General features: G+C 42.0%; 1 protein-coding gene across 9 annotated transcripts in view; it reads left to right on the top strand.

The window, feature by feature from the left end:
* The window catches only part of LOC308331256 (partitioning defective 3 homolog B-like), a 333,652-nt gene extending 310,230 nt beyond the window's left edge, over positions 1–23,422 (top strand). For 5 of the 9 annotated variants that reach the window (XR_013965561.1, XR_013965562.1, XR_013965563.1 and 2 more), the window contains 4 exons: positions 14,843–15,058; positions 16,494–16,751; positions 18,408–20,604; positions 20,728–23,422. Coding sequence is in view for 2 of the 9 variants with exons in the window: in XM_080786585.1 (XP_080642711.1) it covers positions 14,843–15,058; positions 16,494–16,755 (478 nt within the window). In the remaining 7 variants the exon portion in view is untranslated. Of the gene's footprint in view, positions 1–14,842; positions 15,059–16,493; positions 16,790–18,407; positions 20,605–20,727 lie in introns of those variants that run through there. The other 4 variants (XM_080786585.1, XM_080786584.1, XR_013965564.1 and 1 more) reach the window with 3 other exon arrangements.
* Positions 23,423–23,657: the final 235 nt, after the last annotated feature.

Raw genomic sequence — 23,657 nt, 5'->3', positions numbered from 1 at the left:
GTCCTGTGACGACGTCCTCGGCCCTGCTTGTTAAAGTGGCGTCCTCGACGCTGAGTAGTGCTCGCCGTGCTGAATGTTTTATGTGCCCTTTACCGTCTCTTGTGTGAACCCCCATCGCTGTTCTCTCACCCCGGTTGTTTGTCCATGTCTCATTTCTTCGTCCTCTCCTGTAAGACATCTGAGCTCATTCAAATTGGGCTTCTAAGAATTCCGTCTACGCTTCTCTAGTATTAAGATGTACACTCGGTTGCTTGCTAGTGTTGTGCACAGCGATTGACAAGCTCACGACGTGCTCAGAATCGAAACATGTTTGTTTTAGAAACACGCAGTCACTGCAGTGGCAGTAGCTCAGGGGTGGAGAACAGCTGTATGAACCGCAAGGTTCATACGGCGGGGTTGAAACCCCTAATTGCTCCCGATGTGCAGGTTGGTGCCTTGCACGGTTTCCTCCGCCATTGGTGTATGTGTGTGTGTGTGTTACACATGTGTGTGTGTGTGTGTGTGTGTGTGTGTGTGTGTGTGTGTGTGTGTGTGTGTGTGTGTGTGTGTGAATGTAATGCATTCATAGGGGAGTCCATTAGGGCGCACAACATGTATAGACTGTATAGTACAGTACTGTATAGTACAGTACTGTGTAGTAGTCATTTATGTATAGTACAGTACTGTGTAGTAGTCATTTATGTATAGACTGTATAGTACAGTACTGTGTAGTAGTCATTTATGTATAGACTGTATAGTACAGTACTGTGTAGAAGTCATTTCCATTCATAGCAACACTGCACAGAGTAGGCCAAGATGGATCCATGGGCGCCTTCGTGACCTGTGTGTTTGATAGACGATATAGGTGGAAATCTATACCCGTATCTGTACTTTTATATCCAGTGGTGTAAAGTAACTGAGTGCATTTACTACTTTAAGTATTTCCAATTCTCAGTATGTTTACTACGTGTATGTCTACTCCACTACATCAGTATGTTTACTACGTGTATGTCTACTCCACCACATCTCAGATCTAAATATTGTACTTTTACTCCATAAACAGTTATTTGAAAACTTTAGTTACTAGTGACTTTGTAGATTTTGATTATTGTTACAAAACATACGATAACCACTATAATTTCGGCCATTTGAAAATAACAGATCTACAAGCTCACAGGAACCTATAGTGTCATTCATATACGATCTATCTATTTTCAGCAATGCTATAGTATTATTTTCAGTGGGTAGATCTTGTTGAGCTGGTCATTTTTAAAGTAGCTCTCAAGTAATATGTATACCGTATATTACCAAATAGTAGCCCGGGCCGTTAACACATACAATGCTACAGGTTCTAGTGGACCAAGGATTTCCAGTGCTAAGGGGATTAACATTGGGATTTTTGAACTTTTTTGGGGGCCCACAGCGAGGGGCCTCTTATAGCGAGAATCACACCGCATAAATCAAAAGAAAGCCCAACTTGTCCACTTCAATTTAAAAAAAAATTATGATTCTACCATCTTCCATTCTGGAGATATTGACCTTTTTCTAACACCTGCTTTTGCCTGCACGCTGCTTGTGAAAAAAAACAACAGAGATATGGAGGCCTGAAGTTGACAGACATTTCAGTTCAGTTTTTTTAGTTCAAAAGACCGATATAAAATTGAGCACAAATAATATCCTATACAAACCATATACCGAATGAAAGCCCTGAATGTCTACTTTTAGGAGGAAAACAGTGCACATTGTACACATATACAGTTTGTCACTAATTGGCTATTGAATGCAGCTTGCGCCCACCAGAGAACTTTAGAGAAGGCATGGACCCGAAGAACTATTATTCACAAAATAAGGCCTATAGCGACATGTACATACTATATACCGTATGAAACAGTAGACTCTCTGCTTTCATAAGAAAAATACCACCCAGAAAAATCACACCCCTGTGAAGTGAGCAGTGCAATTGCACTGCTCACTTCACAGGGGTGTGATTTTTATTATTATTACAGTATTAGTATTTTTCTTATGAAAGCAGAGAGTCTACTGTTTCATACGGTATATAGTATGTACATGTCGCTATAGGCCTTATTTTGTGAATAATAGTTATTCAGGCCCATGCCATCTCTAAAGTTCTCTGAAAAAGATAATTTTAGAGAAAGCATGGACCTAACAACTAAATATTCACAAAATAAGGCCTATAGCGACATGTACATACTATATACCGTATGAAACAGAATACTCTCTGCTTTCATAAGAAAAATACTAATACTGTAATAATAATAGAAATCACACCCCAGTGAAGTGAGCAGTGCAATGTTGCACTGCTCACTTCACAACATTGCACTGCTCACTTCACAGGGGTGTGATTTTTATTATTACGAGTAAGACGCGCGAACGCGGAAAGCGAACGCAGATCGTAAATTGCAATAACAATTAGAATAAATTACAGACATGATCTGCAGGGTGTCATAGTTAGTGCTTGGACCACGCCAGCTCCATATATGGTCACAAAAGACGCCATCACACTCATGTCACCATGACTCAGCCATAACCATATAAGGAGTCCCCAAAGCAGGACCACGCCATCACACTCATGTCACCATGACTCACAAATCACTCAGCTCCATATATGGGCACAAAAGGGCCAGGTCCACATATACAGTAAGCGGGACAGACAGACACACACACACACACACACACACACACACAGACAGACAGACAGACAGACGTGATCTGCTAGGTCTCATAGTAAGTGCTCATTGCATTCGCAATTACAGTATTAGTTTTTTTCTTATGAAAGCAGAGAGTCTTGATGCACATTATCTGATCATAAAACGGACTTGGAAACTTTCTTCTGCCTGCATCGTGGTCAGTCTCTCTCCTAAGTTGTTAGAAAATATAAATCAACCTCAATCGTAGCCCCATATGTGCCCTCTCCCTACGCTCATTGAACTCATTCTGTGATTCGAGCTACAATCGCAGTAACGGGGGGGGGGGGGGGGGCAACTAGGCTTTGAGGAAATGATCTTGCATAATCAACATTATTGTCGATTGTCGTGTGCCGCTCCAAACATGTCCAGACATACCACTAACCTCATCGATCCAGTCTCGCGTAGCTATAAGGTGAGACGCGAGACTGGATCGGATTGTGTCTGGACATGTTTGGAGAGAAAAACAACGATGCGATGGTTGGATGCGGCAGCAGCAGAAGCAGCACGTCAACGTATTTGGAAGAAATGTTGCTGATAGACAGATAATAATCGATCCGATTTTGTCCTGCCGTTCATTTTATCACATTAGGTGCAGGGCAGGCTGCTCGACGGTGAGTTTATAATAGCCTGTTGTAACGAGAAAGGGGGATGGATTGGATGGTTGGATGCGAGCAGCGCAGCAGCAGCAGCAGTACGGCTTGCGATCAGCGACCAACGTATCATGGCGGGCCCTCGATAATGATGTGCAATCTGTCCATGACTAACTCCACATGTGTCTGGCAAACGTTACGTTATGAAATCAAATGCCGATCGTTGCAGGTTTATATACGGGCAGAGAGCAAATCGCGTTGTATCTTGTTCCGAGAATGAGAGTGCAAGCCTTGCAGTTGAAAGCAGTGGGGACTCGGGAGTGGGGGGGGAACTGCCAATGCGATCCAAGAGGAAGAGACCCCCCCCCCCCACCATTCTCCCTCGGGAGAAACCATGTAGAAACAGGAGGGGAGGGGGAATCGAGTGTATTCACACACACAAGAGCATGGACCCATCCATTTTAGATCCCCTGACATCTGCGTTGGTCTATGCCGGACGGCCGTCTCCATTACGTCGTACGTCCTCGCATAGACCAACCAATAGGCGGTGCCAGACGCTTCTCAGACCAACACCTCTTTTCAGCAGGGGGGGGTTTTAACTCTTTTTAGAGCCGATCGGTGTTACATTATGAGTTGTCCGGGCGCAAATATAGTTGAACTATAGTAATCAATAAAAAAACGTTTTTTGGACCATAAAACGTATAAAAACGTTATGCGCTTCTTAGGGGTGGCTATAATAAAACGTTTAAAAACGCTTTCAGCATTCTATGTGTTAATATGCAAAATCGATTCGGACCCCGGGCTGTTATAAGAAGCCGGGCCGTTATTCGCCATAGGCTGTTATTTATTTTTGCACCGGCCTGCACAAGGCCATTATTTGGTTTCAGTATAAACATACAGTAACATGTAGTGCAAATATTGTCTGGAACTGGTATTACCATAATAATAATTAAAAACAAACAAAGCTACAGTGTCCCCCTGAGTGCCTCCCCAGTGTCTCCCCAGTGCTTCCCCAGTGCCTCCCCAGTGCCCCCCCAGTGCCTCCCCAGTGTGCCCCCGAGTGCCTGCCCAGTGCCTCCCAGTGCCTCCCCAGTGTCTCCCCAGTGTCTCCCCAGTGCCTCCCAGTGCCTCCCCAGTGTCTCCCCAGTGTCTCCCAGTGCCTCCCCAGTGTCTCCCCAGTGTCTCCCCAGTGTCTTGCCAGTGCCTCCCCAGTGCCTGCCCTGCAGTGTCCCCCAGTGTCTCCAATAACAATACAAGAGCAATAATATACAAATTAATCTTAATTTATTAATCAAATTAATTAATCAAATTTTTCAAAACCCCCCGCTCCCAGCACCATGCCAAAGCTTTTTCCTGCAGGAAACACTGCAACCTAACAACATAGTGTTAGTTACTTTTTTACATCTGTTCTTTTTTCCATGTTGTCTTGCTTGATAGCATACAATATCCTCATTAATGCATAGGCCTGGAAATGGGGTAAAATACATTTGGAAATGTTGTAGAATATGAATTGTTAAAAAAATAATTGTGGGAACTAAACTTGTGGGACTGTAGCAATCTCAATGCTATACCAATACTCATCATCCTCCTCCAATTTAGTGCAACAATATTGTACAAGACCTACAAGCTCACAACGCGCTGATCGAGGCTCGACGCATTGTGAGCTTGTATCTGCTATTTCTTTGGACACCGGCCACGGCTTTTTGCACCGGTCTGCACCTGGCCATCATTTGGTTACATACAGTTCCATGCAGTAATTATTATTTTTTGTATGGTAAACAATAAACATTGCAGGCAATGCATTTTGATTTAATTGTAAGAGGGAGCGTATCAACACACAGGTGTAACCTATGTTCTGATTGCGCATGGGGAAGCAGCGGACAAATACATGATTTCATTATAAACTGTAAGCCTACGCACCGGTAGATTTTCACCCAATGAAAATTTACACTTCACAGATTATAGGCCATTTGGAATTAGAACAATCGGTTAAAGATTGACCGAGAATAACACGATTTAAATATCAACTTTTTTGTTGCGCGAGGACTTGTAGCGCTGAGGTGTTTTATAGTAGGCTACTATACTTGTGAGGACCTCATGGCTGCACGCCGCGCACCAAACTCACAAAGCGCTGTCATGATGCAACACTTGGAGCTTGTAGATACACGGATGACAATAAACATTTCACAGACTTTACAACTTTACATTAAAACAATTGGTTGTGCATAGGCTGCATAGGCACTTGTGAAACTAAAGTATAGCCTAGATTTATTGTATAGATGTGGATTGTGGAGGACTGGTGTTGCGCTGCTGTGAGGTGATGGCGTGCGGAGATCTGCAAACTCAACACGGTGAACACGCATATAATAATATAAATGAGGGTTGAGGCTGATGAAGTTTGCATATAACGGCCCATGGGCCGTTATATGGAGGAGGGCGGTTATTTGATGGAGGCGGTTATTACGCAAAATGGTGTCGGAACCTGGGCTGTTATAAGAAGCTGGGCGGTTATTTGCGCATGGGCTGTTAATTGGTAATATACGGTATATGTAATACGTAATATGACGTGCTTGACAGTTGGCAATCAATGTGTTAAGAAAACTCAATTAGTTGTTATTTTTTTACTTTTATTTGTTGACAAAAAATAAAGCGAATTATATATATATATATATATATATATATATATATATATATATATATATATATATATATATATATATATATATATATATATAAACATGCTTCTTTTTTAATTTGATGAATCTAAACCGTAATCAATAAGCTGCAGCCCTGTTATGAGCTCTTATAGCAGCCATGGTCCATTTCCAGAATGTGGCACTAATGGCCATCACAGATCAAATACCACAATGCCAGATGATAATTGGCCCTCTAAGAGTATTGAACTTTAAAGATGTTATGTCTATATACTATGGTATGTGCTGTTGTTAAGACCCTCTCTCTGCCTTTGAACCCATCTTATAAAGTGTTGGGTGGGAACCCACACAGAGTCATGTGACTGCTAGGGGTCACTGGGTCACGGGAGGTCGAGTGGCGTAAGGAGCCACAAAGATGCCCACACATAGACGCACGCAGACACGCATACACATGCATGCACGCACATCTCTGTCACACACACACACACACACACACACACACACACACACACACACACACACCACATTAACAGCTGAACCAACAAGATCCTATATGTCTCTCTCTCACACCACACACACACACACACACACACACACACACACACACAACTTAACCACTTTACCATGAGTAGAAAAACAGCTTATGGTCTTAGAGGGCCTCTTTAGCACCTAATAAAACTCTCTCTCTCTCTATTTGGCCCTTAACGGCTCTCCCTGCACATGGTATAAACTTTAATCCCTGCCACATACTGTACTTATGCAGTCCAAAGAGGCCCACTTTGTTGCAGTTTAGTTTGTCAGACACTTGATTGATTGTATCTGAATTCAAGGAGGGTTTTACACCATTTGCTTTGACGTTATTTGTATATATCATTGCTGTGGCGCAGAAACGTTCTCTGTTTCAACCTTTGATGTGTTTTTTTTATAAATAATGCACTACTTCCTCGTACAAAAGTGTCGCGTCAAAGTCGCATTCATTTCTCGTGGAGAGTGGGTTCATCTAGTCAGGTCTTCTTCTTGTGGAGAGTGGGTTCATCTAGTCAGGTCTTCTTGTGGAGAGTGGGTTCATCTAGTCAGGTCTTCTTGTGGAGAGTGGGTTCATCTAGTCAGGTCTTTCTTGTGGAGAGTGGGTTCATCTAGTCAGGTCTTCTTGTGGAGAGTGGGTTCATCTAGTCAGGTCTTCTTGTGGAGAGTGGGTTCATCTAGTCAGGTCTTCTTCTTGTGGAGAGTGGGTGGCTCATCTAGTCAGGTCTTCTCCATTAGCTGTCCCATCTGTTCCATTCCACAGCTTCAGTAAAGAACAACATTTAGCTTGGAAAGAACTTGCAGGCCTTTTTGGACGCTCTTTGGAGGACCAGATGTTGCAGTGTGCTTAAATAACCACAAATAAACAAATAGCCTACAAGTCAATTTCATATACTTCTCCATGACTCCATGAAGTTCAACTTAATGGATACTCTCAGAAATGTATTCATGTAATATGCCTTTTCAAACAAACTTTTAAAACCGTTTGACTTACAGGACACTTACTTTAATTTTACATAAACAATGACAATGAACTGACATAACAGTTCAAAAACAATTATCAAATTAATAACAAAACACCCAAACTTCTTACATGACAGATTACAAAAATATAATTATACAAAAATTAAATTAAATACAACATTGTAACCGGAGACTGGAGAATGGACCTATACTTGAAGAGCTGAGGTTGTTTTCTACTCCAGCGTCTAGAAACAAACTGTGCTGTCATCTTCTCAGAATAGCGCAGGTTTTTGTTGGTGCATTACATCAAATAATGGAACCCTCAAATAATCAATAAATTCATCATCATTCAACATCATCCAGGTCACATACATTACTCTCTCCTGTCACCGCTGAGAACCGACCTACCTCAATAGCAAGAGGCAGGTATATATACCAATATAATGCCTGTATTTTATTTACACTTTATACTATTCTGTCTTTACATTACTTTATTGTACTTGCTTTGAAAGAAGATGAAATTCCTTCCCCGCCACTTAATTACTCCCCACTCAAGCTCTTATTGCCCCTGCGTTGTGTGTGCTGGCATGTCTCTAAAGATTGAATCAGGAAAGATTGCACAAGGACAAGGAAACTAAGTTATACTGGTTAACTCCAGAGACCGTAGATCACAGCATCAACACCTCGTTAAGTCAGCAACAACACTGTTAACACTGCAATAGATAATCTCTCTCTCTCTCTCTCTCTCTCTCTCTCTCCCCCCTTTGAGGGTCACGAACACAAGTTTTCATGAATTAATATAAAATTAAATGATTTTTAGTAATTTCTTGAATAAAAGAAGAATCGAAGAAATTCCACAAATTAGAAAACAAATGTTTAGTGAGAATATCCGAAGTCAAGTTGCTTTGCGAAGAGTTGTGAGCTTGTATATCTGCTAGTTTCACTTATTTGGGTCCCGGGGGAATGTATATTTTCATTTAGGCTTCCATTGCGCTCTCTCTCTCTCTCTCTCTCTCTCTCTCTCTCTCTCTCTCTCTCTCTCCTAAATTGCACGTCCCATCATTCAGCTCTGTCGCCACTTGCTATAAAGCACTCCACCACACTCCCTCCCCTTTTGTCAACACGTCCTCCACTTTCTACCCTCCTCTTGTGTTGAAGGTGTAGACTTGTGTGTGTGTGTGTGTGTGTGTGCGTGTGTGTGTGTGTGTGTGTGCGTGTGTGTGTGTGTGTGTGTGTGCGTGTGTGTGTTTATTTGTGTTTATTCAGACAATCCATCTGCGACGTGCTTGTCACTGGCTCGAGAGTTTTTAATGTGTCAGGCCTTGTCTCAATCTACCCAAGATATTCGTCTCTCTTTCTCTCCAAGTAAGACCGGGATGATTGATGACTGTGTGTGTGTGTGTGTGTGTGTGTGTGTGTGTGTGTGTGTGTGTGTGTGTGTGTGTGTGTGTGTGTGTGTGTGTGTGTGTGTGTGTGTGTGTGTGTGTGTGTGTGTGTGTGTGTGTGTGTGTGTGTGTGTGTGTGTGTGCGCGTGCGCGTGTGCGTGTGTGCGCATGTGCATGTGCACGCGCGCCCCAGTGGTCTAACAGCTGTATCCAACCACTCAAGACAGTAAGAATTTGTGACAGTGTGTGTGCGTGCGTACGGGACTGCGTGTTAGCGAGAGAGAGAGAGGCAGGTGCAGAGAACTCATAACAACTGCTTGTTTCCTCTCAAATCCATCAGAAATCTCTTAAATGCCAGGGTGTTACAAGGGCTCACATTACTCTTAATTACTGTCAGACCCACGGGAAAGTCGAAATCTGAAAAAAGGAAAAAGAAAAACTGCGCTCTTGCTTCAACTGCACTTGATTCATCTTTACCAAAGAGCACATGGCTAACACTGTGCTTTCTTCGTCGGGCATTAAGGTACTTACCTGAACATCATTTGTCATGGTTCAACAAATCAAGACCACTTTGCTGTCATACGGAATGCAGTTTAACTGCTTTTTGGCTTCGGTTTGATTATGTTAACTCTTGATTGCAATTTAACTGGTTTTAACGTTCCAGAGAGCTTACCCATATATGGCAAGTGTTCCAAGATACATTTGACACACACGCACAACCATGCACACATATGTACCGCGGTGGGAAAAATACCTGAAAGTAAAATTGAGTAAAATTACAAATATCTCACTAGAAAGTTATATTGATAAATGAAAGTCACCTCGTGTCTAAGTGTCTGATATTTCCTGTATTTATGTATCACAAGTTATTATCTGATATGAAATGTATTTCACAGAGAGTCATTTTCAGGCCAATCTCTGACCTTGATGTTGTTTATTCATAAAAAGATGGCACCATCTAAATGACTTGCACACTATTTTCTTTTCAAATGGATTTTTTTACATTCGCTTTGAAAGCCTTTGAGTACTTCGAAGGGAATGGAGAAATGTATTGGAGTAAAAAGTACAAAATAAATAAACTTCTTAAGAGAACTGCGATGTGTTGTGAAGTCTCAAGCTTTTAGATCTGCAATCGTTTGACTATGTTCAGCTATTTCTGTCCTAAAATGTTGATGTCCTCACAAGTATAGACTGACTGACAGACTGTACGAGTTTGCACGCATCATATCAGAAGTTGTATCTGTATCTTTGCGTTTCTGTATAAGCCTATTATGCACTGTACGTGTGATTTAGCGCAAATGCATAGGCACTTCTGTGTGCGTTACTGCTTACAGTGTGTGTGTGTGTGTGTGTGTGTGTGTGTGTGTGTGTGTGTGCGTGCGTGCGTCCGTCCGTCCGTCCGTAATGGTTTCCAACCCTCATTCCCCCATAATCCCCAGCTGCTGAGCCCTGCTGACGAGGTTCCTGGAGGCAGCATTCCTAACTCGCCACCGGATTTACAGCAGATTCCCTAAAGATTCCCACTCCATATTTAACCCGTTGAAACCGGGAACGAATTGGTGTCATTTTTAGATTTGAGCTTATTTTATACTTTGGCTATTCAAAAACAGCATATTTATTACGAGCTTGTAGATCAAACTCAAACTTGTAGATTAAGCTCAAACTATTTGCTTCTGGGGGTCCATGGAACAATATTTGGCCGGATTGCCGGCCAAATATACATATAATGTTGGGGGTCGTTTGAGATGAAAAGGTTTTGCGCACCACTGATTTATGTTTTACAGAATCAGGGCAGACGCAAAGCTACAGTCTAGAATTTATTGTCAATAGAAGCCAGCAACATGAAGATGCAAAGATGCATCCGACGTTTGTATAGCTGCTGCAAAAGCTACACAGCTACAAATACACTGTGTAGCTTTACATCTTTGTATATTTTGCATCTACCCGTGTGAATGCAGCATTACTCCCCATCTCCCCGTTTCAAAAGGCATAAAAGCCCCGCCAAAAAACTCTCCGAGACATTTGCAGAATGGGCCTCATGCAGGTCTTAAGGGGTTAATGGGCCCGCTGCCGAAGATCTCAACTGGCTTCCCCGACACAACCCAACAAGTCACAATAGATTACACATAGCTTCCCGGTCCGTTCCCAGCGCATTCCAATTAGTTTTTCACAGGGCTCCTCATCTGCACAGTAATTCCCAGTGATGGCCCTGTACTGATTTGATTTTCATCACTCTCACAACTAGACTCCTGATGACTCCATAGCAGCGGTCTTTGTGGACAGAGAGGCCGTCTGCTAATCACAGGGTCACCGGTTCACTTCCCGGCCTTGCCCAGTATACGTGTCAGAAGTATCCCCGATCCCATCCAACCCTATATATAGTTTTTCCTTCATTTAAAGTATCTATACCGCAATATAGACATACTCTGTTACACGTAAAGGTCCGGATTTCAAATACAAAAGTATTGGCATCAAAATGTACCAAAACTATACTCATAATGCAGAAACACATGTATACAAATCTTTTAAAAATATGTCTACAAGCTCACAATGCGTCGCATTGCTGCATATTGTAGAGCTTGTACTATAGCTTGTAGATCAACTATTTTCAAATGAACAAAATAGGGCTGAAGTGGTTAATGTATGTTTTGTAATAGGCCTAATAATCAAAATCTTACACTTCACCCTTTTTGCAAAAACACCGGGCTCACTGCTAAAATCTAAAATATCTAAAACCACATATTACATACATAAAGAGCCCCAGGAAAGTGTTCTAAAGCTTCTAAACGTCATTAACATATATTTTTCCCTTTAACTAGGACTAAAGTTTAGTAATTATTGTAGTGGACTAAGTACAATATTTGCATCTGAGATGTATAGTGGAGTAAAAGTATTGGAAATTGGAAATACTCAAGCAAATTATACAAATACTGTACATACAATACATTGTACTTAAGTAAATGTGCATAGTAACTTTCCACCACTGCTACTTTTAACCCTGTGCGCTCATCATGACCATCTGAGCAGCCGTGATCTGGAGGTGAAACAATTTCCCCACTTGGGATCAGTTAAGGTCTACCTACTATTAGTCCCCAAACTGACTCTGCAGCTTTCGACACTTAAGTTATTTTCAATCAACTTCACATAGCCTACATTACGATCAGAGGTCCAAAGGATTAATGCTCAATTTAGCTTGTGGATGTACAGTCGATCACTCCAGGTGGTTGAAAGGTTGTTGAATGTTATCGACAGAATCAGTTGATTTATTTAGCTGCAGTTTCATTGACCCACGAAATTAATCAGATGATTTCATCATGAAGGCAACTCTTCCTATGCCATCATCAGCCTCTGCTGTGATGCCTCTTCCTGCCTTCCATCTGTCTCTCTGTCTCTGTCTCTCTCTCTCTCTCTCTCTCTCTCCTCTCTCTCTCTCTCTCTCTCTCTCTCTCTCTCTCTCTCTCTCTCTCTCTCTCTCTCTCTCTCTCTCTCTCTTTCTCTCTCTCTCTGTCTTCACCATGCCATCTTCTCTTCATGGATCTTATCTCCAGTCTTGGTGACGTTATCGAGGCCAGGAGCCAAATGCTGAGTGACAGCTTGACGGACAGATAGCAGCACAGGCCAACAGGCAGACAGATAGAGCTTATAGCACAGCAGACAGAAAGACTGACTGACAGACAGACTGCCTTTAGGACACACAGACAGATGAGGCATTTTAGACCAGTGGTTCCCAAATGTTTACCGTCGAGAAATAAATTACACGTTTGCCTGGGACACAAACTAGTGAAAATGGCTGATCTACAAGCTCACAACGCGATGATTCACACCGCATTGTGAGCTTGTAGATAGCTTATTTTCACTACCTCTTATAAACAAATTTATGGAATTTCTTCGATTTTTCTTTGATTTCTTCATGAAATGAATGAAAAAAATAAACACAATGTGGGGGAAATGGGGGGGGGGGGGGTTCTTATGCTTTGATCCCATGACACATGGGCCTGATATATATATAAATGCAAACATACAAGGAAATAAAATACCACAGAATGGGAATGGACAAGAAACCAGCGCCCACACACGCTGGTTGTCCCCATACAGATGTCCTGAAAGATGCCCACACACGCTGGTTGTCCCCATACAGATGTCCTGAAAGATGCCCACACACGCTGGTTGTCCCCATACAGATGTCCTGAAAGATGCCCACACACGCTGGTTGTCCCCATACAGATGTCCTGAAAGATGCCCACACACGCTGGTTGTCCCCATACAGATGCCTGTGTGTCACTTTGGGTGGTCAGCACAGTGTCTAACTAACCACATGCCCATCGTGTTTGGAATGTCTGCCTCTCCTGCTGGCTCCATGTCCATTTTGTGCATGCGTACGCATGTCAGTATGCGTGTGTCTGCGTGCTTTGGTGTGTGTGTGTGTGTGTGTGTGTGTGTGTGTGTGTGTGTGTGTGTGTCTACATATCCACATATCCACGGTTGTGCGACCATCCGTCTGCATGGCCGTGTGCAGATTAACCTCCCGCCAGGGCAACAGTCAGTGTTGAGCTCTGCGATTGGTTGGAAATGAGATATTCCAGTCCACTTAACTACAGACACAGCACTAAATGTTTTTGACACTTAGAAAGAGTAATGTGATTCTGCCCAGACTATGCACGCGCACACACACACACACACACACACACACACACACACACACACACACACACACACACACACACACACACACGTGCACGAGCATACAGCATACATACATTTGAACTATTTCAAGCCAGCACTTCAGTTAATGGACGGGGATTTTAAATAGAATGCGTTTTTCCAATGTTTGGACATCCAAAGCACTTTAACGCACACACCACGCACGCATGCATGCACACTCACACACTCAGACAGACACAGTATAAACAAACAAGCACAAATATATGTATGCTAACAGATGAGCATTAACACACAAATATCCCCACAAAAATGCAGGTTTGTGGGATAGTTACAAATTTAAAAAAGAGATACAGAAGGGGATGTGAGAGACAGACAGAGAGACAGCTTGGGGGAAAGTGGCTCTGTAAGAGAGAGAGTGAGAGAGAGAGAATGAAAATTAATACCTCATAATGTTAGCAATGTGCATGACACATGTTTGTGTACTTGCTTACCACTGGGGATAAGGCATGGATATCTGTTAACAGGACTAGGCAGGATTACCACAGCTGTGTGTGTGTGTGTGTGTGTGTGTGTGTGTGTGTGTGTGTGTGTGTGTGTGTGTGTGTGTGTGTGTGTGTGTGTGTGTGTGTGTGTGTGTGTGTGTGTGTGTGTGTGTGTGTGTGTGTGTGTGTGTGTGTGTGTGTGTGTGTGTGTGTCCTGTAGGTGTGTGTTAGCTGATCCTATACTGTCACATGTCAGTATCTTGACATGTGATCATTGGCTCGGACATGCTTGGTTGGGTCTGCCTCTCTTTATCTCTCTCTCTGTATCTCGCCCTGTATAGCCCTCTTTTTCAATCAAATATTTGTATTTTTTTCAATACATATCGATTCTATAAATGCCTAAATCAGTACTTCTCAGACTTTTTCGTGCCAAGGACTCCCGAATTGATGGCCACGGACGCTCTGTTTTCTGGAACAAAAAAACACAATAACCAATGCTGGTCTCAGTTTCAAAGTATGACTGGAGGTGTATATAAATACTGCTGTTGACCCATGTATTATTTCTATATGATCTTCCATTCAGAAACCAGGCACGTTTCAAGTCTCTATCCTTTTTCCATTCTCTGAAATAAAAAATATGTTTTTCACACTTTTAGAGCTTATCCGTGGTCAGTCATCATATGGGCATACCTAACAATGGATGCCAAAAGCAATGGAAACATTTCCATTTGTGGTTTATATCAAAAGCCCCTAAAAAGCCAATTTTTCTTACTTCCTGAAGGTTTTCAAAATAAATGACCAGTAAAAGACCAGTGTGCCAGTAAAGGTATTATAGCGCCGGAGTCTTTGGTGGCAGTCAAAGTGTTTAACACTCCGTTGCTGTGTCTCTTCCAGACGCGGGCCACAGGATGTGGCAGAGTATCCCATGCAGCCCTGGTCGGGTCATTACCCCGGAGCCCCGCCGCAGCCCTCCCAGGGATACCCTCCACAGTCCCCATTGTACCCCAACGGCCAGGCTGGCCCTCCGTATCCAGGATACCCGCCCAGTCAACCCTACGCACGACCCGGGGACCACCGCGCCGTCGACCCTGGTTACTACCCACACCCGAGGTAAGTACACTGTAGAACTCTGCTTCTAGAGAGAGAGAGAGAGAGCTTGCAGTGCAGCACAAAGTGACAATTTCCTGGAGGGATTGGTTTGCGAGGCTAGGCAAAAACTATATATTCTATATAATACAGAAAAGGTGAAATACTTTTCTATATAGTTTTTGCCTAGCCTCGTAAAGCTAAAGCTATTCTTTTTTTTTGTTTTGTCAGCATCTCCAGTGACTCATGAATTTACATTGAAGAAAATGTTTGACTCAAGCTTGTTTTCTGACCCTTGTTTTTATGATGTGGCTTGACCTCTCCTTGACCTCTCCTTGTTTTCAGTTATTGTTATTGTTTTTTTATGACACAGCTTGACCCCTCCTTATTTTCTGCTCCCAGTATTAAAAGGTGTTTGATGTTTTATTTGCATCATGTTTCTCGTTTTACCAAACGGCTTGACTTCTCCTGGCCTTCTGCTCTGCTTGGCCCTTGGTGGTTTTATGTCCATGTGAGGGTTGAGTCGTGACCTACTGGGTCATTGGTTTTCAAACCGTTTAATTTCAAGGACCCCCAGTTTGGCACACATTACGCCACGGACCCTCGTGGCGTAATGCCGTTTGTACTCTGTCAGAGTTACAGACCTGTAAAGGTCCATCTGGACCCCCTCAAGGAAACCTCAGTGACTTCAGGGTCTAAGATTTGTGCAGCTGTGGCGGATGCGCAAAGTTCAAATCAATAGTTTTTCTAATTCAGTTTGTTTTAATTAGTTTTTAGACCGGGTTACTAGTTTTTATTAGATTAGCTTAGTTTTATTAGATTTAGTGTTTTATTTTTTCATACTTTGGGTTATTTGTCAGGTGCAGGCCCCAAACGGTTACTGTGTAATAGAACTATATATTCAGTTACTGTTGGTAACAGGAAAAACTAATGGGCATGGATCTATCATTTACTGTTGGTAACAGGAAAAACTAATGGGCATGGATCTATCATTTCAGTTCCTGTTGGTAACAGGAAAAACTAATGGGCATGGATCTATCATTTCAGTTCCTTTTGAGGTCGTTTTGTAAACACACAATACATGTTTCAATTAGTTATCGTTTTTTTCATGTTTTCAATTTTAGTTTTCATTATTTCTTTAGTTTTCGTTTTCAAACGCATCTGCAAAGAAAAAGAAAAACAGCGCCCTCTGCTGTTTCCTTTGAATTTGCCTTTGGGGGCAGGCCTCAATAGAAAGTGGATAACAGGATGTTGGCCCTCAGCCCTCCACTTCCTGTGGTGCGCCCATGTTTTCATTCCCACTCTGAACAATATATACACGTTCTGAATGGCCCCTGCTGACAGATTCAGTAGCGCAGCTCAGAATCTGTTATAGTTTTCGTTAACCATAATAAGCGTGGTACCTATAGCGTCATGGCCATTCAAGCCGACATCTGGTGGTTTGTGTGTTCCCATATAGCCCCCCCCACCAGCAGCCCCAGCAGAGGGGCCCCCAGCAGCAGCCCCAGCAGCCCCACCAGCTGCCCCAGCAGCCCCAGCAGCCCCACCAGCCCCACCAGCCCCAGCAGAGGGGCCCCCAGCAGCCCCACCAGCTGCCCCAGCAGCCCCCGCAGAGGGGCCCCCTGCGGCAGGACGTGCCCCCGTCCCCCACCCCTCCTCTCCGTGGACCCCGCTACGACACCATGACGCGTGGAGCAGGAGGTGGAGGGGGATACAGGTAGGAGCCGCTTTGAGGAGGCAGGAAGGAGCTTCCAGGTAACGTTCACGAGGAGAGGTGGCATTCTTAATTATAGATGAAGAGTTTCCTTCCGAAAAGGAGATACCACCATTTTGGCACGGGGGGCACGAAAGTGACATGTATTCTTATTTCTTAATGCATCTCTACATAATTTGCCGCTGTCGGGAGGACTCAATTTTTTAAGTGCTTTACAGAGCAATGGAGAAAGAAAGAAAAGAAAAGCAAAGCATAAAACATAAAAAATTATAGCAGTAATGCAATACAGTGAGGACATGAATAACAAAAAAAAAGTAAGATCAATTAAAAGCAAGAGTGTAGAAGTGGGTCTTGAGCTGTGCTTTATAAATGTCTACAGAGGCATGCCTGTCGAAGGTACAGTGAGAGTTTGTTCCATGCCGTTGGCCCGTAGAAGTAAAAAGCTGCTTCACCGTATTTTTAGTTGCCATTTTTTTAGGCAAAGCGAGCAGGCCAGCAGTGGAATACCTTAGGGGGCGGTTTGGGACATATTTAGGCAGGCTGTCATGTAGGTAAAATCAATCCTAAAAACAACCGGAAGCCAATGCAGTGAAGCTAAAACTGGAACAAAAAAACAAAAAAGAACGTTTGGAGAAAACCTGTTAACTGAACCCTCAAACTGTCTGCTAAAGCAACAAACTCCACCACCTCTCCCCCTCTCATGCAAGTAATTGACAATATATAACGTCACAACACCAATTTTGATGAGGCAGTATTGCTTTGTTTAAAAAAAAAAAAAGAAAGGGTTTTCTACTTTTCTCCAGTTCCTGAAAATAAAAAAAATCACTTCCTGAAAAATGAACATTTTGGAGTTACGTGGTTTCTTCCCGACAGCAGAGATTTAGTAATAATGTTGCTTAGTACTAAAACCTCTCAAAATTAAGGTAGTAAAGACCTTCAGCAAATGGTCAATAGAGGGCGCTCCAGTGGCGCAGCAGGGGTAACGTGCCTGTCCACCACTGGCACAGAGAATCCACTGCAGTGTATCTGGTTTGGCCGAGCGACTAAAAACGATTGGCCCAGGGCAGGGAGGGTCATCTTTGTTGCTGCGCTAGGGGGTGTTGAACGGGAGGATTAGGACCATTTGCATTTACAATTTAGGGATTTAGCAGACGCTCCTAATCCAGAGCCACTTACAGTAAGCAAGAACAACACATGATAACACATCAAATACATAAAAATGTAGTCATTAACCGCTAAGAAGCAAACATACGTCTAACAGTGGAATATCTACATAATTAAACTATGCGTATACACTGTAGAGTGCTAGGTCTACATAAAATCCTATCTAAATTACATACGTTGAGCCTTTGCATACGCCTGTAAGGTCGTCGAGGCTAGGGCAAGTGCTACGGGCTAGGACATACAGTATACTGTATGCACTATACGTCCTCCCCGTGGCAGATTAGAAATGTGTGGGGAGGAATTTAATTGCCATAACGGCGAAATTAAAAGAAAAACGTGGGGTAAAAAATATTGAATGCTAAACCCAAAATGGAGGTATAGCTTTTTTTGAGTAAACTCTTCAACTTGAGATGCAAGTCAAATCGGAGGAGGAACCCATGCTATTTACCTTCTCTGCCGATGATGAATGTTTAATAAATGTGTGCTGGGTTGCAGGTACCCCGGGGAGCCCGGTGCTGAGTGGTACGGCTACATGGGAGAGGGAGGACCGCACCATCACCAACCCAACCCCAGACACAAGAACTCACCCACTGCAGCTGTGTAAGGGCCCTAAAAACACAACGCACGGTGCTATAGCTGCTTTGCATCAGCGAGCCATTTCAGAATCAGAATCAGAATCAGAATCATTCTGGGCAGTATATCTGGCTACACACCACTGAAATTGTGCGGGAAACATTCGTTTTTATGTCTCCTCTTAATTTGTTTATTTTAACCACCACCATTATGAGATTATAACTGGGTAAATTGAATAATGACATGATACGGGCGCCGGCTCGTGATAACAGCGTAAAGCTAACTGAGGCAGGGTTAATTACAAAGTGGCAGGCGTGATGCATTGAGTGTTGCATTGTTATTGTAAAGCCTTTGATTTGCTCCGTGCATTATGCTTTCATCTGCCTGTAGCGCAAGATGGTCGAGGTTGAGAGTTTTGCGGGAGCCGATTGGCCAGAAACGATCAAACAAAATATGAATTTAATCCATTTCAAATATTGTGACTTTAGGGGGATTCACACTGAGTCTGATTGATTCGAAGTGTTGGTTGCCTGGTCCCCGCTGGCCATGATTCACATTGGCCTACTTCATTCAACTGTATTATTGCAGAGATCTGTATCCGAGTACACTTCAATGGGTCCCGATGCGGTCCGCAGCATTCACACTACCACAACATCTGCCAAGTAGTCCCAGGTGCGCAGCCGGGACCATAGTGTGAATCAACATTGAGAGACAGGCATAGATTAACCCTCCACATTGTATAATAGTAATAGTGGACAGCATAAAAGTCTTAACTATACAACGTATCAAGACGTCCCATATTGTGTACATGGTTGCCTCACTCTTCTGCTCTTATTAACTCCACAAGAGGATCCGTTTAAAGAAACATCTACAGCACGAATGTGCAGTAGATATTTATTCAGGAAGGTGAAATGAGAGAAAGCACTCTTTTCCAGTGACTCGCTGATTACAGTAAAACTTTGCATAAAATGTAAACGGGTGTGCTACTTTAAGAAAGGCCTTAACATTACACTAACTTTCATTAATGCATTTGAACTGCTGCTGTGTGGAGCTCAACACAGAACGTCTTCTATGAGAGATTATAAAAGAATGCAGTATAGATTTTAACGTAATCATAGCCATAACCAAGTGGAGATCAGGCCCACAATCCATCGTGATGTGGTGTGGGCTTGTAGATCTGCTATTTGTTTTATTTTTATTTTTTACAAAAACACATTTTCTTTTCACCTTTATTGATAAATAGTGAGGCCAATTTTAAAAGTGATTAATGAATGTATAGTTGCAGAGTATGTTGATCTAAAATCTGATCTACATGAAAAAGTTATAAAAATGAGATTAAATTACAGCTTTAAAATGTGGATTTGTCTATGGTTAGATGGACCGTAAACAAAATCTACGTTCAATTTGTTTTCCAGAGATTATATTCAATTCTTATGAACATTTTGGGATCTTTAAAGAATCTTTAAAGATTGTTGATTGTGGTCACAAGTTCACAACACAAAACCTTTTTTTTTAAACGTGCATATAGTTTTTTTTTTGTTTTTTTTTCACAAAGAAGGAGAAATGAAACTCAATGTAGCTGTGAATTATACAATATAATAATTATACAATGATAATTAAATAGGTTTTGGTCAAAGCATTTCAGCATCTACTAAAGTTTTATAAATAAAGTGACAAATGAGGCCCGTTTAACTCTATACATGCCAAACAGGGTGAAGGCCACTACAGTACTTTTAATGAAATCCCCATGTTTTCCTTCATTTTATCCTCTGATTTACTGCATATTGCTCTGTGAATTAATTTGGTAAGACCTTCATATTATGATTCATATGTACCCTTTTGGTACACTGTATGATGCATTCTACTTTCTATGTCATGATCATTTCCTGTTCAAGTCAACTCAACATTTCAAGACACGTCCTGTTTTACGTCATCATCTCAAACAGCATTTCAGAATGTAATTCAACCTAGAGAATGCAGTTCCACGTAGTTATGTTTGCCATTGAAGGTCCTCTTTGCTTTAACCACATGTGCCCAATTTTTAAAAAGGTGTGTGTGTGTGTGTGTGTGTGTGTGTGTGTGTGTGTGTGTGTGTGTGTGTGTGTGTGTGTGTGTGTGTGTGTGTGTGTGTGTGTGTGTGTGTGTGTGTGTGTGTGTGTGTGTGTGTGTGTGTGTGTGTGTGTGTGTGTGTGTGTGTGTGGGTGGGTGGGTGGGTGGGTGGGTGGGTGGGTGTGCGCGAGAGCTTTTTTTTGTGTTATGACATCTCCAAAATAGGCACATCAGGGTTAAAGTGATTAAGGTGCTGTTCCTCTTTAATGTGGCAAAAGTGTCTACAATCTGCAAGACATCAGTATTAATCCATCCTGGCCAACCTGCCTTAAACTGCAACAATCGTACATTCCTTTATACATACTGTACAGTAACATTCCTTTATACAAGATCCTACAACATATCAGTGACGGTTTTCTGAAAAACGTATTATGTCTGTGGTGCTCAAACTTCTTCATGTCAAGGACCCCCCAAAATCCATGCTGTATTGATGTTGGTACTATAGGAGAGATAACAGGCAAGCATTGATCCAAATTACAATTATTCTACATTCTCTAATTGTGTAAAAGTCTTGTAAATTAAGTAATGCCAATGTCTAACGATAATTTAACTCTTGAGAGTGTAAAGTGATTGAACCAAATTTGGTTTCATCTGCTGAAGTGGGCCTTGTTGAGGACTAACTGGAGTTGAACGTGCACTTACAGAACCAATAAAACTTTAAGTAGTTAAATGGGATAAATGGGATGTAAGTCAGTGATATGTATTTTGTTTTAATATAACTTTTTTTTAATAGAAGTGTTAAATGTAGTAGCTCTACATTCTGATAGTGATTGTTCAGCAACAGCTTTCAGGAAAACAAAGAAACACGTTTTATCCTATAGAGGATGCAGCATGAACCAGGTGAAATAACTAAACCTTCTCTCTCCTTGATTGGATAAAATTGGTATAGCCTGAAAATGTATTTTCTGTTTAATGCTCAAGCCCAAACCCTTGCAACTCCTTGCAACAAAACATCTTTAGCATATCACACCAATGCAACTCCTTGCAACAAAACATCTTTAGCATGTCACACCAATGCAACTCCTTGCAACAAAACAGCTTTAGCATGTCACACCAATGCAACGCCTTGCAACAAAACAGCTTTAGCATGTCACACCAATGCAACACCTTGCAACTGCCATTGGGGATAATGGTTGCGAGTAGTTGCATTGGTGTGGTTTGGGCTTAAGAGTGGAGAGATGGACACCCCTGTTACTGAACACTTCACATCGATGAAGTACACATTTAACAATTTGTCTTTTTTTCCCCACAAAAAACATATCACTTCCACTCCCTGTAACAGGATTTTGCTGTGTTAAATCGACAGGATTTTGCTGTATACATATTTACTATACCATTTATCAATATAGCCACTGTCTTTAAACCACTAATGAAGTATCTCTAACTGTTGAATTCCACTTTTGCTTAATGTATATGGCAGCCCTCATAGCTTAGAAATATAGGTATTCATTTTAACTGAGATTATTTGTTGAAGCTTTACTTTCCTGCCGGCTGTGGCAGATTTTATTGATTAACACAGACACACATGAAGTCCTACAATGAATGTTAAGAATCATCGTATGGATGTGTAATAATGCTGAAACGTCGCAAATATTGTGAAATACTGCTAAAGAGTGTTCAATCATCTAATTAGCTGGTCAGTGGAACGAGGGGACAAAGAGGAAGAGAGATCGGAAGGGGGAAGGAAAGGACACAAGAAGGTAGAGAGGGCAGAAGTGTGGTGAGGATTGATGGGAACGAATAACGGAAAGGGTTAACGTTAAAGGGCGACTTCACCAATTTTCAACCTTTCTTCTTCAGTGTGAAGCCCCAGCTGGCAGGGGTCAACAAGGGTCAATACTCAGACAGACATACAAAGTCACTTATGGAGGCAGTTGGCACCGCTCAATTTGTTTTGGTACTGTATGTTATGAACATTAGTGAGGACCAATTATATGAAGATAGGTTGAAAAGTGGTGAAGTCGTCCTTTAACTGTTATCGGCGGAGGAAAAGGAAGGATATAGATGATGGAGAGATAGAAAAGGTGGAGAGGGGCAGAGGGGAGAGAAGTGAGTGAGAACGCAGTACAGTACAGTACAGTAGGAGGGGTTGAGCTTCATGAAGAGGTGGGTGGGGAACGGGTTGAGATGTGGCTTTATATCTCAATGCTGCTTCAACGGCTTGTGCAGCTTTGCTGAGCTGACAACTACTTTCCACGAAGTTGTGCCATTAGTAATGCAATATCTCCCATACACCAAACACAATTCATTATTATGTATTTTATTGTTTATTTGTTACTGTGGTTTCATATTCATATACTGAATCCTGTGTAAACCAGAGCCATACATTGGTCACTTGCTGCCATGTTACGATTTTGACTATATAATGTAGACGCCATACGGAGAGGGGAAAAAAGATGTCCAGCTCATGTATTCAATAGAAATTACCGCAAAACATGCATTTCCATGTTTGCTTTCAAATCAGTTCATCGCACAAGAAAAGCAATTCCTTAGCAACTTGTGGCATGTGGTTATGCAAACACCCTGCATGTATGGCTCTGGTTAATTTGCCGTATGTTACAGTAATTGCACAGCCGTTCCTACAGTAGGTACTATCCAGAGCGCTCTGGTTTAACTGGCTCTCTAATGCACAGAGACCAGTGACTGAAGGAACCAACATCATAACCTCTTTATAAGTAACATAACATGACATGATCTTTTTCTTAAAAAAAAAAAAAAGATAAATACTGATTGTATCCAAAAATCTATATTATAGCATAACAATGACAACCTGATTTTTTTTCTATTTAAGTTTTATAGCATCGTTTTTGTATTCAAATAAATTCATGTTTAAACACTTTTTCTCCCCTTTTCTTCATTATTATTATTATTATTAGGCCTATTATTATTAGTTTTGTAGTCGAGTCCATTTAAAGTGAGTCCAAGTCAAGTCCGAGACGGGTCGAATCCGAGTCAAGACCGAGACAGGTTGAGTCCGAGTCGAGACCAAGACCAGATTTTTACTTGATTTTTCTCATCTGATGTTTACATGAAACACTGCGAGAGCAAGCAGGCGTGTGTGTC

The sequence above is a fragment of the Protomyctophum bolini genome, assembly GCF_963924005.1.
Source record: "Protomyctophum bolini genome assembly, chromosome: 16".
Lineage (NCBI taxonomy): Eukaryota > Metazoa > Chordata > Actinopteri > Myctophiformes > Myctophidae > Protomyctophum > Protomyctophum bolini.
This window is presented reverse-complemented; position numbering and strand designations above follow the sequence as displayed.